This window comes from Suncus etruscus, chromosome 14 (genome assembly GCF_024139225.1).
Source record: "Suncus etruscus isolate mSunEtr1 chromosome 14, mSunEtr1.pri.cur, whole genome shotgun sequence".
NCBI classification, from domain to species: Eukaryota; Metazoa; Chordata; class Mammalia; order Eulipotyphla; family Soricidae; genus Suncus; species Suncus etruscus.
In genome coordinates, this window is record NC_064861.1 from 51,527,673 (window position 1) to 51,543,996 (window position 16,324).

Below are 16,324 nucleotides of genomic sequence, written 5' to 3' on the forward strand. Positions count from 1 at the left end.
GTTTGCCTTGCAAGCAGCCGATCTAGGACCAAAGGTGGTTGGTTCAAATCCCGGTGTCCCATATGGTCCCGCGTGCCTGTCAGGAGCTATTTCTGAGCAGACAGCCAGGAGTAACCCCTGAGCTCTGCCGGGTGTGGCCCAAAAACCAAAAAAAAAAAAAAAAAAAAAAAAAAAAGAATTTGTTCTACATATGGCTACAAACAGCTCTGATTCCACACCTTATTAAATGCCTTATGCAAACTTATGCTTTAGAGTATTTGTAGATTATATACTCTTCAATAATCTGCCCTCAAATATTACAATTTTAGGTTTACAGCCAGTACAGGTAAAGATTATAATAGGAGAGCAAAGCTCTGGCAGGTGAAAATGAAACTGATAGTCTCTAGAAATACTGCAGTTATCTTTGGGTTTTCTAAGCTGGGCAAGTATCTTGCTGCAACCTCTAGAAAGGAAACAATGAAACTGTCAGGATGTTTCATTCAATTTTGCTTTTCATATTTTTCTCTCAGGATGCAGAGACAAAGAAACAGCTTTAATAAGTAAAATTGAATTCAATCTTGCACCGTTGGTGGCTTCAGGCCCTGGTGGTGGATGGTCACCCTTTTGTTCTTTCCAGGCTCGCTGTGATGCTTCCTCTTTTGAAAGCGTGCGTTGTACCTTTTGTGTGGATGCTGGGGTGTGGTACTACGAAGTAACAGTGGTCACTTCTGGTGTCATGCAGATCGGCTGGGCCACAAGAGACAGCAAATTCCTCAATCATGTGAGTACCCTGGAGAACCATTTAATTGGGGCTGCAGTCACTTTATGGGGAGTGTTTGGACATATTTTTCGGTGGCTTTGCACAATGATCATTTATTGAGTACCACGTCCCTGAGAGTTGTTTGCTAAATTTACCCAGAAAAAAGAAAAGTAACAGGTTGGTAGCTAAAAGGTGTTTTGATTCTTTAGAATAGTCTTTTTTTTTTGGGGGGGGGGGCCCACACCCGGCGGAGCTCAGGGGTTACTCCTGGCTATCTGCTTAGAAATAGCCCCTGGCAGGCACGGGGGACCATATGGGACACCGGGATTCGAACCAACCACCTTTGGTCCTGGATCAGCTGCTTGCAAGGCAAATGCCGCTGTGCTATCTCTCCGGGCCCTGGAATAGTCTTTGAGTGCTTCTGTGTATGGCCTAAAAATAGACATAGAAAAACATTAGTATTAGAGTAGAAAAGGTATTCACCTTGCACACATCCAACCTGACACCATAAAACCCAAACCTTCCAGGAATTATCCCTGAGCACAGAACCCGGAGTAGTAAGCCCTGAACACTATCAAGTATGGTCTCAAAACAAACAAATAAAGATTCCTGATCCATGGGACAGAGAATTAGTAAAGTGAGTAAGATACTTACTTGCCTTGCATGCAACCAACCTATTTTAATTCCTACCATCACATAAAAATCTTCTTGAGCACTGTCAGGAGTGATTTTTGAGCACTACCAGGTATGGCAAAAAAAAAAAATTCCTGAGCCAGGTACTACTGATTGATTCCCTGTTAGAAACTGATACAGTCTGATACATGGTTTCCCAGATGTGGGATTTTAATGATGTCCTGTTTATAGCTTCAAATAGATGGTGGGGGGGTGGCGGCAGCAAGGTGGCACTAGAGGTAAGGTGTCTGCCTTGCAAGCGCTAGCCAAGGAAGGACCGTGGTTTGATCCCCCTGGCGTCCCATATGGTCCCCCAAGCCAGGGGCAATATCTGAGTGCTTGGCCAAGAGTAACCCTTGAGCATCAGAGTGGTGTGGCCCGAAAAACCAAAAAAAAAAAAAAAAAAAAAAAAAATTGGATGTTGTGTGGTAATTATGAATCTTCTTTGCTTATGCAAATATTCTGTGGCTTTATAGAATTTAAGTCATTTTTAACTTCTGTTTATGTCTGTTTTGAAAGAATAGCAAAGTATTTAAACAAGCTGCTAGGCCTGAAAGATAGTGAAGCAGGCAGGCACTTGCTTTGTACACAACCAACTCAATTTTAATTCACTGCAGTGTATATGGTCCCCAAACACTGCAGGAATGATCCTTGAGAACAGAACCAGAATAATCCCTGAGTACCATTGGATCTAGCCTTCCCCCACCCCCACCCTCACCCCCACCCCCCGGAAAAAAAAAAAACAAAACAGAAAAATAAAGGTACTTATGGATAGTTCTTGTTCAACTTACCTACAGAGTAGTCTATTTTCAGGTGTCTATTTTGATTAAAGCTTATTGTTGTACACCTATGATTTGACAGATCTTTCTTTCATTTCTCTAAATTTTTGTTTGATTAGTTTTGGTGTGGGGTCCACAGTAGGTGGGCCCAGGAACTGTAGCTGTATATTCAGTACTTGGGGATTGCTCTGGGACAGTGTGGTACCTACTGAGTATCAAACCCAGGCCCAGGCCTCTTGCATGTAAAGCCTGGGCTCCATCCTGTTGAGCTGTCTCTTCAACACTATCTCAAATCTTGTTGAGAGTTTGGAAAGCTGTATTCTCTCACTTTAAGGCTGAAGAAAACAACGTGTAGATAAATTAATACATAATTTCCCAAAGTCATCTATCCACCAATGCTATAGAAGATCCAAACCCTGTTTCAGATAGCTTTTCCCTGTCAAAATCTCTTCCTTAAAGAAAGGCTTTCTGGGGGCTGGAGAGATAGCATGGAGGTAGTGCATTTGCCTTGCATGCAGAAGGATGTTGGTTGGAATCCCGGCATCCCATATGGTCCCCTGAGCCTTCCAGGAGTGATTTCTGAGTGTAGAGCCAGGAGTAACCCGAGCGCTGCTGGGTGTGGACCCCTCACCCCTGAAATAAAAAAATAAAAAAGCTCTCTCAATAGAAAATAGAATGACTTGGAAGTCTATTGGAATTTAGCGGCTACACAGGCTCCAAGACAAGAGCAGAGGCTGAGAGGCATAAAGTACCAGTGCCAGTGGTTTTAGGGAATGATCTAGCCCAGATGAAGTCACACTGCTGCCCCAGATCAGTCCTAAACATCCATTCATGTGGCTCTCTCCTAACACACTGGGTTTCTGATGGGAGAGTCCGGGCGGCTGTTCTAGGTCACTCTCTGAGCTAGACGCTCTATGGCAAGGGTCTCAAACTTGCGGCCCGCGGGCCATTTGCAGCCCTCCGTATGACATTTTGTGGCCCGCGGCCAGCCTTCAGATATTGCAGTATTCACGATAATTCGCTTACTGAATAATCGCAATAAAAATCACATTAAACACTCGCATACCCTGAGCAGTTTCGTTCGGGGTATGCAAATGTTTAATGCGCTTTTTTTCTTACTAATGCGATTTTTTTATTGTGAATATTTGGTAAGCAAATAATCGCGAATACTTTGCACCTAGCGCAGACGTCATTTCCGCTGCTCCTGCCCGCTGTCCCTTGCATTATCGGAGGCCTAAGGGAGAGAAGGGAGAGAAGTTTATTACAGAATTAGATTTTGTCATACCTTCATCATGACTTCATCAAACCCTGCAGTGAAGAAAAAGATTGATGACGAGCACAGACAATTTCAGGAAAAGTGGGAGACACAGTATTTCTTTGTTGAGCACAGGGACATCCCCACATGTCTTATTTGCTCAGAGAAAGTTGCAGTGCACAAGGAATACAACTTGAAACGCCATTATTCAACTAAACATGCTGAGGAATGTGCAAACTATCAAGGAAATGAGAGAGCCAAGCCAGTTGCCAGTCATAAAGCATGTCTAATGAGGCAACAAGATTTCTTCAAGAAAGCAACCAAAGAGAATGTTGCATCAGTCGAAGCTAGTTACATGGTTAGTGAGATGATTGCTAAGGCAGGAAAACCATTCACAGAAGGAGAGTTTGTTAAAAAATGCATGTTACAGGCTGCAAGTATTATCTGTCTGGAAAAGAAAGGTCAGTTTAGCAAAATCAGCCTTTCTGTCCGCACTGTGGCAGAGCTCATTTCTGACATGTCAAGTGACATTTATCATCAACTGTGCGAGAAAGCCAAATGTTTTGATGCATACTCAGTTGCTCTTGACGAGAGCACAGATATAACAGACACTGCGCAGCTCACAATTTATGTCCGTGGTGTTGATTGCAATTTTGAATTGACAGAGGAGCTGCTCACAATAATTCCAATGCATGGCCAGACTGCCGCTAATGAGATATTTCGGCATCTGTGTGATGCCATTGAGAATGCAGGTTTGCCATGGAACAGGTTTGTTGGAATAATAACCAATGTAGCGCCATCGATGACAGGGAGGAAAAATGGACTGGTGGCACTTGTTCAAAAAATACTTGAAAAGGAGGGTGTAGAGAAGGCCATTGCTCTTCACTGCAGTATCCATCACCAGGCCCTTTGCAGTAAATGCCTGCCATGTGACAATGTGATGTCTGTTGTTGTGAAATGCATCAACCAAATCAGATCCAGGAGCTTAACGCACAGGAGGTTCCATGCTTTTTTAGAGGAAATGGAGTCAGAATATGGAGATGTGCTCTATTTCACCGAGGTACATTGGCTCAGCAGGGGAAATGTCCTGAAAAGATGTTTTGAGTTGTGAGAAGTGAAAGCCTTCATAGAGAAGAATGGGAATGCTGTTTCTGAGTTGAGTGATCACAAATGGTTCATGGACTTAGCTTTTCTTGTTGACATCACACATAAGCTGAATGTACTAAACAAGATGTTACAAGGCCCAGGGCAGCTTATCAGTGCTGCCTATGACAACGTGAGAGCATTCTCCACTAAACTTGTGTTATGGAAATCCCAGCTCTCTCAGAAAAACCTTTGCCATTTCCCAGCATGCAAGGAACTTGTGGATGCAGGCATACCATTCAGTGGTGAGAAATATGTTGATGCTATTTTTAAGCTAGGGAAGGAATTTGATCACAGATTTGCAGACTTCAAAAAGCACAGAGCCACTTTCCAAATTTTTGTGGACCCCTTTTCCTTTGATGTGCAAGATGCCCCGCCTGTGCTTCAAATGGAGCTCATTGACCTGCAATGCTACTCTGATCTCAAAGCCAAGTTCAGGGAGATTAATAGAAAAGCAGATATGCATGGGCAATTTTGGAGAGAATTGCCTCCCAGCTTCCCTGAGCTTTCCCGAATGTTCAAGCGCACCATGTGCCTTTTTGGGAGCACATATTTTTGTGAAAAGTTATTCTCCACATTGAACTTCAATAAGTCAAAGTACAGGTCTAGACTTAATGATGATCATCTTCAAGCCATACTAAGGGTCTCAACTGCTTCCTCTCTAAAGCCAAAGGTGGTTCAGATTTGTGAGAAGAAGCGCTGTCAAGTCTCTGGCAGCAAGGAATAGGCAAAAGATGCCATGTTCAGAAGAACTGTTCATGATCTTCACTCAATGTTCTATTCATGTTCAGAAGAAATAATTAAAACTGTTAATAATGACGTTTGAGGACTTTTTTTTTTGTGAAATCTCTTATGCGGCCCTGACTCACCCCGACTTTGCCTCCTGCGGCCCCCAGGTAAATTGAGTTTGAGACTCCTGCTCTAAGGGAATTTTAAAGTGATCTGCGTAAGCAAAAACACGTCCTTCATCTATTGAAGCTCACCTATGCCTAAAATGGTTAGAGTTCTCCCTTTGTCTCACATGCAACTCTCTTGTCAAATTCATCCACACATAGATGTCATTGCATAGTAAAATTGGCTGTGAACATAACTGTTAGTGGTAGGAAACATTAGGTAGGAATTTTTAATGTTTTGTTAACTGCCTAGGAAATTAGGAAGTGAAGAGAGAAAAGAACTGCTTGCCTTCTGCCTGTGATCCACCCAATATCCAGAAGAAAAAGAAAGTTGTTTTGTTTTTTTGTTTTTTTTGTTTTTTTTGGGGGGGGGGCCTCACCCGTTGATGCTCAGAGGTTACACCTGGCTATGTGCTCAGAAATCGCTCCTGGCTTGGGGGACTATATGGGACACCAGGGATCAAACCACCATCCATCCTAGGTTAGCACACTCAAGACAAACACCGTACCAACTGTGTCACCGATCCAGCCCCCCAGAAAAATTTTTAGATGAGTTTATCATTTACTAATTTGTTTAGCCTTTTTTTTGGGGGGGGGTCCACACCCAGCAGCGCTCAAGGATTACTCCTAGCTCTACGCTCAGAAATTGCTCCTGGCAGGCTCGGGGCACCATATGGGATGCCAGGATTAGAACCGCCGTCCTTCAACGCCTTACCTCCATGCTATCTCTCCGGCCTCCTTTTTCAGCCTTTTAAAGGAATAGAAAGATACCCTTTCTGGTAGGCTGGTATATTTCTTCTCTGTCTAATGGCAGATTCAAGTTCATTTGCTCTTAAATACTTTGGTAGTATATTTAGAAGCCTCAATTTGAAGAGCATTCATCTTAAGCTTAGCATATTACAGTTTAAGAATTGAGTATATAGTAGACATAGATACATCTGACTATATAGAGCTTTTTCCCTATTTCTCTACTTACTGCATTATCACTCTGATAATGCATACTATCAGTAGGACCTGAGGTCTTACTTGATTTGCTTCTCGTTTTCAGTTCCTTTCTCTGCTAGACTATTTCACTAAGAGAGCAAGCACCCCATTTGCACGTTTCACTTCTAATGTCTTTATAAAACTGAGAATAATTTGTTAAGATGCATCCAGCAGGGCAGAGATTACTGTGAGCTAGAAGAGCCATCAGCCATCTCTGATCCATCAGCAAGATGAACGCATGCTTTACTTGCAGGAAACCCAGGTTTAAGCCTGGTACCACCTAGACTGTAAATAGCCTATAAAGAAAATCAAAAAAATGGAGCTGGAGAGATTATACAGTGGGTGCTTGCTTTATACGAATATGCAGCTTCAATCCCTGGTATTCCATATGATCTCCTGAGCACCACCAGGAGTAATTACTGAGTGCAGAACCAGGACTAACCCCTGAGCATTGCCAGGTGTGACCCACCCACCTCCCAAAAAAAACCCTGATTTATCTATCATTTATTATTATAGCAATAAAGTAACTATAATTTAAGGACTTTAAGTAGTAAATAACTCAAACTGAGCTGATTGCCTTTTGTGACTATTTTTTTTTTTTTTGTCTCTGGTTTGAAAATCTTTGAGTATGTGTGAGTGCTTTGATGTTTTCTACATTCACAAAAAAAAAAAAAAATGCTGTCTAGCTGGAGTGAAATGAAAAAGCACACCAGTCTGGAAATCAGGAAATCCCAAGGCTCAAACTTGGTCATTTATGTAATGGTAACCCTGGGCAAGTTAGTTATCTCTGAGTCTTTATTTTCTCTTAAAATGAAGTATAATGTCACCAGTCTTGAAGTGGTTAATGAGAAAAACATACACTAGGTAAAACTTTGCAAATTTTAGTGAAATGCTATTGTCTGGTTTTTTGTTTTGTTTTGTTTTGTTTTTTAGTTTTTTTTTTTTTTTTGGGTCACACCCGGCAGTGCTCAGGGGTTACTCCTGGCTGTCTGCTCAGAAATAGCTCCTGGCAGGCACGGGGGACCATATGGGACACCGGGATTCGAACCAACCACCTTAGGTCCTGGATCGGCTGCTTGCAAGGCAAACGCCGCTGTGCTATCTCTCCGGGCCCTATTGTCTGTTTTCTTGAAATGAAGCATTTAGGTCAGAATTTTGAGAATCTAACAATAGACATTTGTTATCTTCCAATGATTAAGACTCTGCCAGAACAATAGTAAAGTAGATAGGGCATTTACCTTGCACACAGCTAACCCAGGTTCAATCCCTGGTATCCCATATGGTCCCTCAAGTACCACCAAGAATGCAAAGCCAGGAGTAACAATTAAGCATCATTGGGGATGGCTCCCAACACCCCCCCCCAATTTAAAATATGATGACATCCAGAAATCTTAAAATTCCAGCAGAAGGTTAATTGCTACTGAAGACAAGACTCCTCCCGGACACAGACCTTGCTGATCTCTGGCCCTTTCTCTTCCAGGAAGGTTATGGCATTGGGGACGATGAGTACTCCTGTGCATATGATGGCTGCCGGCAATTGATTTGGTACAATGCCAGAAGTAAGCCTCACCAACACCCATGCTGGAAAGAAGGTATTCAGTTCTATTACAAATGTATTAGCTAGGTAACATCTAGTTATGATGAGGGATATTTATTTAATGGAAGATTAAGGATGAAAAAAACATTAGAGGCGCCAGAGCAATAGCATGAAGAGTAGGACGTTTGTTCATTCCCCAGCATCCCAAATGACCTGAGCCTGCCAGGAGTGACTTTTCTGAGCACAGAGCCAGGAGTACCCCCTGAATGATACCAGGTGTGGCAAAAAAAAAAAAAAAAGGAAAAAAATCATTAGATACCAGCTTTTCTATTCCAAACCTTGTATGTGAATGGTGTTATCTTAATAAGGTGACCTCTCAAGGAAGGGGTCCCCACTGGCAAAACATTTTCAGACTGAAGTTCCTAATTTATAAATTATAATTATAAAATAGGAAATTAAAAAATTAAAAAACATTTTAGTTTTCTCATTGGTGTTTTTTTGTTGTTTGGGGGGGATTGTTGTTGTAGAGTCTACACCCTGTAGGGCTCAGGGGTCATCAAGGCCACCAAGGGTTGCTGAGGCTATTGAAGAAGGCAAGTGAGGCTGAGGATACTCCCCAGAACTCACACATGTAAGGGACATATACACTATCACTCCAGCCGCATTCCCAGCTTTTCTCTGTCTGTGTGTGTGTGTGTGTGTGTGTGTGTGTGTGTGTGTGTGTGTGTGTAATATATATTTGTACATATAGGGGTTTTTTTTTTTGGGTTTTGGGTCACTTTCAGCAGTGCTCAGGTTACTCTTGGCTTTGTGCTCTGAAATCACTCCTGGCAGGCTCAGGGGTTCATATAGGATGCCAAGGATTGAACCCAGGTCCATTCCAGGTCAGCTGCATGCAAGGCAAATGCACTACAGCTGTATCATTGCTCCGGCCCAATTTGTGTATATAATTATATTTTTATATTTAACACGTATAAAATAGATATATATTTTATATGTAAATAGATATATATTTCAGTATAAATTTTTTTTGGGCCACACCCAGCGTTGCTCAGGGGTTACTCCTGGCTGTCTGCTCAGAAATAGCTCCTGGCAGGCACGGGGGACCATATGGGACACCGGGATTCGAACCAACCACCTTTGGTCCTGGATCGGCTGCTTGCAAGGCAAACGCCACTGTGCTATCTCTCCGGGCCCTCAGTATAAATATTTTAATCAGATTTTTTTTAATCAGTAGCCATGGCACTATTTGATCACTGAAACGCCAATAAAATAAGGCTATTTTCAGAGGCCAGATAACTATGGAAAAGGCACTATTGCAAGGCTTCACCCCCTCTAAAGTAGTTTTTAAGGATGACTGTCATTTTCCTTTTTTTTTGGGGGGGGGTGTCACACTCAGCAGTGCTCAGGGGTTACTCCTGGCTCTATGCTCAGAAATCTCTTCTGGCAGGCTAGGGGTACCATATGGGATGCTAGGGGGTCCGTCCCTGGTCGTCACATGCACGGCAAACACCCTACCTCTTTGCTATCATTCTTGGCCCCATGACTGTCATTTTCAAAGGCCTAAAACTCTTCTGTTCAACTTTCGTTCCCCAAAGCTGATGATACTGCAGGGCTGCAGGCTACCAGAGTTCTCAATTGTGTCTTCAGAAATTTGGCAGGAATACACTATTTGCAGCAGTTCAGTTTTTCAATTTTATTTTTTACTTATTTATGTTTTGTTTTTTTGGACCACATATAGCAGCAATTGGGTTACTCCTGACTCTGCACTCAGGAATCTCTCCTAGTAGGCTCCAGAGACTATATGGGATGCCAGGGATTAAACCCAGGTTGGCCCCATACAAGGCAAATACCCTACCACCCACTGTGCTATTCCTCCAGACCATAGCCTAATTTTTTTCTTTTTTTTTGCCCCATTCAAATTTTTTATCCTTTTTTTTTTTTTTTTGGTTTTTGGTTTTTGGGCCACACCCGGCGGAGCTCAGGGGTTACTCCTGGCTGTCTGCTCAGAAATAGCTCCTGGCAGGCACGGGGGACCATATGGGACACCGGGATTCGAACCAACCACCTTTGGTCCTGGATCGGCTGCTTGCAAGGCAAACGATGCTGTGCTATCTCTCCGGGCCCAAATTTTTTATCCTTTACTTTGCAATATACAAGGCCCTAGAACCATGAAAATATTAATGAAAGATTAAAATAGCAAGATTAGGATACAAATGATTTTGCCAAATATTTAGGCTAAATGGTTAGTGATTATTGAGTTTTCTCACCCAACTTATGCAGGGGTACAGAGCATGCCTGCACTGAGGCTAGTGAAATCTGAGAATCTCCAGTGGGCCCCTCCACCCTGCCTCACTCTGGGGATATAACGTCATATAAGGGATGGAACTGCTTGAAAGATTCTATTTCCATTATAAGAGCTAAATAGAGGGGCTGGAGAGATAGCATGGATGTAAGGCATTTGCCTTGCATGCAGAAGGACAGTGGTTTGAATCCCAGCATCCCATATGGTCCCCTGAGCGCTGCCAGGTGTGACCCAAAAAAAAAAAAAAAAAAAAAGAGCTAAATAGAGATAGGGCTAGAGAAAAAATATTATGGGTAAGGTGTTTGCAATGTCTGAAGCCAACCTGGATTCTATTCCCAACACCCTATATGGCTTCCTGAGCATCACTAGGAGCAATCCTTGAGCAGAGAGCTGTGAGTAGATGCTGAGTACTGCAAGGGCTGGGCTCCTCCCCATCCACCCCACAAAATAAAAAGTAGAAAACCTAGTCTAGTTTCTTCTCCAAGCATTTCTCTTTCTGTTTCTTGTGTCAGTCAGCATTGTAGATGGAAATGTTCAAGCATGTTGAGAATAGGAATTTAATTACTGGCTATGCAGGGATAGCATTACTTAACTAAATTGATAATTTAAGGGGGAAAAAAACCTAAAAACTCAACGTGCGCTTTCACTTTAACAACTTAAGGATGTGTTGGGTTTTTTTTTTTTTTTTTGATGGGGGGCACATCCAGCTGTGCTAAGGGCTGCTCCTTGCTCTGTGCTAAAGTATCACTCCTGACAGGCTCAAGGAGAGCATATGTGATGCTTTAAATAGCTTTCCAAATTAATTGCACCTTATTAAAATTTTTGCCTTTAAAAATTATTTTATATAGGGCTGGAGAGAGATAGCACAGTAGTAGGGTTTCTGCTTTGCATACAGCCAACCCAGCAGAGATCTAATTCTATTCCCAACATCCCAGCCTGCCAGGGGCAATTTCTGAGTGTAGAGCCAGGAGTGAACCCTGAGGGCTATTGGGTTTGGCCCAAAAACCAATCAATAAAGTTTTTTTAAAAAATTAAAAAAAAGGGGCCGGGCGGTGGCGCTAAAGGTAAGGTGCGCCTGCCTTGCCTGCGCTAGCCTTGGACGGACCGCGGTTCGATCCCCCGGTGTCCCATATGGTCCCCCAAGCCAGGAGCAACTTCTGAGCGCATAGCCAGGAGTAAACCCTGAGCGTTACTGGGTGTGGCCCAAAAACCAAAAAAAAAGAAGATGTTCTGGAAGAATAGAGATAACTCCAAAGGATTGGAACCACCCATGTATGTTGGAGACTCTGGGTCCATGCCTAGCCACCACCTCCTGGCCTATGTGACACTGGCTGTCCCCAGTACTGCCAGTCCACAAGCACCACAGTGCTAGGCCAGTCCCTGAATCATAGACCTTTACAGTTAGGCCAAATATTGCCAGAGATCATCCCTTTAAAAAATAAAAAAAAAACATGTTTTGAGCAGTGAACTTTAATCTCATCAGAGAGGGAAAAAACACGGTTTTTGGAATCTTTATTTTACTGAATTCAGAAGAAATTACTTCCACATTTAGCATCTTTGATTTGAAATTGGCATCTTAAAATTAATAGTTTGTCAGATTAATAGCAGCATTTTGCTTTAACTGTATGGATTAGATTAGTTTCAGAAGAAGCAAGAATGATGAATGATCACAGATGTAGTCTTAATATACCAACATCAAAATTCTGCAAACACCAGAGTCTTGGTGGTGTTTCACTTTATACTAACAGTGTTTCACTTTATCTTCTAGGGGATACAGTAGGATTTCTGTTAGACTTGAATGAAAAGCAAATGATTTTCTTTTTAAATGGTAACCAGCTGCCTCCTGAAAAGCAAGTCTTTTCATCCACTGTGTAAGTAGCTCTTCTTAAATTGAGTAGATGCATGAAACATACTTTTCTCCTGAGGAGCCAAGGGGATGGACTTTCTTGAAGTCAGTTGTAATGAATGAGAAGTCATCTTATTTCAAGTAATTAGAGACAACTTTGACTAAAACTATTCCCAGATTTGCTGTTCTGTTTTTCTGAAAATCACCTTTATTATTCTCTTGACCAACCTATTTTCATTTGTAGATCTGGATTTTTTGCTGCAGCTAGCTTTATGTCATATCAACAGTGTGAGTTCAATTTTGGAGCAAAACCATTCAGATATCCACCATCAATGAAATTCAGCACTTTTAATGATTATGCCTTCCTAACAGCTGAGGAGAAAATCATTTTGCCAAGGTAAGGAATCTCCTGATATCTCAGTTTCTTATGCATCTCATAAAAAAATTAAAACAATTTCTGGAGCCAGAGAGATAATACAGTGGGTAGTTGCTTACCTTGCACATAGTTGACCCAGGGTCAATCTCCAGCATCCTTATTGGTCCCCTAAGCACCATAGGAGTGTTTCCTAAGCACAGAACCACAAGTAAACCCTGAGCACTCTACCAGGTGTGACCCAAAAACTTAATTTAAAAAAAGTAGGGGGGTGGGGCCAGAGAGATAGCATGGAGGTAAGGCATTTGCCTTGCATGCAGAAGGACAGTGGTTCGAATCCCGCATCCCATATGGTCCCCTGAGCCTGCCAGGGGTGATTTCTGAGCATAGAGCCAGGAGTAACCTCTGAGTGCTGCCAGGTGTGATCCAAAAACCAAAAAAAAAAAAAAAAAAAAAAAAAAGTAGAGGGAAAGGAAAAGGAAAAAAATTAAAACAATTTCTTTTGTTTGTTTGTTTGTTTTTTTGGGGGCCACACCCGGGGTGCTCAGGGGTTACTCCTGGCTGTCTGCTCAGAAATAGCTCCTGGCAGGCACAGGGGACCATATGGGACACCGGGATTCGAACCAACCACCTTTGGTCCTGGATCGGCTGCTTGCAAGGCAAACGCCGCTGTGCTATCTCTCCGGGCCCAAAAATTAAAACAATTTCTAAGAGTTTTTTTGCTTTTACAAATAATTTTTTGTTTTGTTTATTTGGTTCTTCCAAGCATGTTCAAGGGACCGGTTGAGTACTCTTAGCCAACTGACAAGTAATTCAGCATTGAAGCTTGAAAATGCGTGCTTTTAGGCTCTACAGAGTTGGGGTCGGCCCAGAGAGATAGTGCAGCAGTAGGCCGTTGGCCTTGCAAGCGGCCAACCCAAGACAAAACAATGGTTCGAATACGGGCATCCCATATGGTCCCCCGAGCCTGCCAGGAGCGATTTCTGAGTGTAGAGCCAGGAGTAACCTCTGAGATCTTCCAGGTGTGACCGAAAAACAAAAACAAAAAAACAGAATTGGGGGTCACCGGGCCACCCCAGCAATTGTCAGGGGACCACTAGAAGCACTTTTGCACTGAGCCATTTCTTGGCCCTTCCACTTCTACTTCCTCTTCCACTTTCTATTTGGTCTGCTCTATGGAGATTAAACCTGGTACCTTGGTACCTCACTGGCACATGCTTCACTGTTGAGCCACCTCTGCAGCCCTTCTACTTAGGTGTCAATTGGGAGTCCAGGATGTTTCCTGTGCTTCTGACCATTAAGTTTTAGGTTCTTCTAACTCTTCCCCACTCTGCCTCAAGTTCTGATAATTTGCTAGAGATTGCAGAAATCAGGAGAACAGTTTACTTACTAAATTACCACATTATTGCATGACCTCCACAAAAGGCAATTAGTTATTTTATCCACAAAATGTGCTTATAGGAAACAACAAAAAGTTAAATTGTAATGTGTGGTCTCTTGGCAAAATGAGGGCACCCTTCCTTCTGGAACAAAAACTTGGACCAGAGCCAGAGAGATATAGTACAGTGGGTAGGGCCCTTGCTTTGGCACAAGACTGACTTGGGAGTGATCTCTGAGCTTAGAGCCAGGAATTAGCCCTGAGCACAGAACCATGAGTTAGCCCTTAGCACAGAGCCAGGAGTGCCCCTCCCCCTAAAAGAAGAAAAAAAAAATCTTGCTTCACTCAAAATGATAATGATATTAATAAATCTTAAGGAATTGATCATATAAACTATACCATGTACAGAGCATTTTTTTAAATATGTATTACTGCTAACAGGCTCCAGTAATTTGTTGACAAGATAAATTCAGACTATTTCTCTCTGCAGGCACAGGCGTCTTGCTCTGTTGAAGCAAGTCAGTATCCGAGAAAACTGCTGTTCCCTATGTTGTGATGAGGTTGCAGACACACAGCTGAAGCCATGTGGACACAGGTAAAAAAGTTTGTGTGGTTATTTCTGCCTTGGCACATTATGTTAGTTTCATCCTGTTCTTGAAATACTTTAATAGTATTTGTCCATGCCTATAAATCCAGGCTTATGTCCAAAATAAATAAATTAAAAATCAGTTTGCAGGGGTAGCCAGAATGAAAAAACAGCAGATAGGATATTTGCCTTTTCCACATTCAACCTGGGTTTGATCCCTGGCACCCCTTAACATCACCTGAGCACCGTCAGGAGTACACCCTGAACATAGAGCTAGGTGTAAGGAAAAGTGACAGGTGTGCCCCGGAAACGAAACAAAAAAAGTTAATATGCTGAGTGGTATATGGTAATCTTCCAGAAATGACTGGATCAAGTTGTTTCATTTCCATCTACTTTTCACATCACAAAACATAAAAGGCTTAATACTATTTAGGACTCTGCTGAACAATCCCTTTTACTTTTAGACTTCTTCATTTTTGTATGATTGACCCTTCTTACTGTTTTTGAAGAAAGAACTTCCCTTCTGGTTGGCCAAATTTTAGTTCCTCAGGATAAACTCAAAGGGGAACTTGAATTTTTTTAGTGGGAGGGGGGGGCGCACACCTGGTGGTGCTCAGAGGTTGCTCTTCTCCATGTGGTGATACCCAAGGGACTATATGGAAATTGGGGGATTGAACCCAGGTCAGCCACTTACAAGACAAATGCTCTCCTCTGTGTGCTATCTCTGTAGCTCCCTGGGAACTTGAATTTTTTGTGTAGTGTCAATGAGTGCTGCCAGTAAGATGTTCTCCAAGAAGCCCATCCCAACTAATTTTAAGGGAAAAGGAACTGGACGGTTCACTGGCACTTACCTGTCCATAGCATGTGTGCTAACTAGTATCTCTGAGCAATCTCCATGCTGATGTTCCAGGCCAGCTCCGTCTAATATATCACATCCCAGTTGCTGCCTTGAAATGTGCTGTTACCTAACTTACTGTTTTGGGAGGTATATATGATGTTTTTCATCTCACCCTTAGAAATGCCATTTTTCTGAAAGAAAGGCACTATAGCTCTAATTCTCTGTGTTCAAATCCAGACTTGAACACTTCGCAATTTTAGTTATTAGTTATTAGTTATTAGAGCCTTCAAGAAAGGTACAGAGTTTAAAGGTTGTATATCTTGACTCTTCCTCTTCCCTTAAGAGATCTTAGGTGTTCTTAAGTGATTTTCTTTTCTTTTCTTTTCTTTTTTTTTTTTTTTTGGTTTTTTTGGGCCATACTCGTTTGATGCTCAGAGGTTACTCCGGGCTAAGCGCTCAGAAATCGCCCCTGGCTTGGGGGGACCATATGGGACACTGGGGGATCAAACTGCAGTCCTTCCTTGGCTAGCTCTTTCAAGGCAGACACCTTACCTCTAGCGCCACCTCACTGGCCCCAGTGATTTGCTTTTCACTTGATCCAGAGACCCTGTAAAATCATGCAAAACAGAGGCCGGAGCGGTGACGCAAGTGGCAAGGCATTTGCCTTGTACACAGCTAACCTAGGACAGTTCGATCCCCTAGTATCCCATATGGTCCCCCAAGCCAGGAGCGATTTCTGAGTGCATAGCCAGAAGTAACCCCTGAATGTCACCGGATGTGGCCCAAAAACCAAAAAAGAAAATTTAAAAAAATCATGCAAAACAAGAGTCAAAGCTTCAGGTTTACTCTAAGAACACTCAGGAGGGCCAGGGATAGTACAGGGATGAAGACACTTGTTTGCCTTGTACCGAGCAATTCTGGTTAGATTCCTGACACGGCAATCAGTCCCCCGAGCACCTTCAGGAATGATCCCTGAGCACAGAACTAGGGTTAAGC

At 42.6% G+C, this 16,324-nt stretch overlaps 1 protein-coding gene across 1 annotated transcript in view; it reads left to right on the forward strand.

Annotated features, from left to right (window-relative positions):
* The window catches only part of RSPRY1 (ring finger and SPRY domain containing 1), a 56,576-nt gene that overhangs the window by 37,550 nt on the left and 2,702 nt on the right, over positions 1 to 16,324 (forward strand). Inside the window, exons 10-14 of the mRNA XM_049786129.1 lie at positions 617 to 760; positions 7,946 to 8,057; positions 12,076 to 12,178; positions 12,398 to 12,550; positions 14,395 to 14,499. Of these exons, the coding sequence (XP_049642086.1) occupies positions 617 to 760; positions 7,946 to 8,057; positions 12,076 to 12,178; positions 12,398 to 12,550; positions 14,395 to 14,499 (617 nt within the window). The remainder of the gene's footprint in view (positions 1 to 616; positions 761 to 7,945; positions 8,058 to 12,075; positions 12,179 to 12,397; positions 12,551 to 14,394; positions 14,500 to 16,324) is intronic.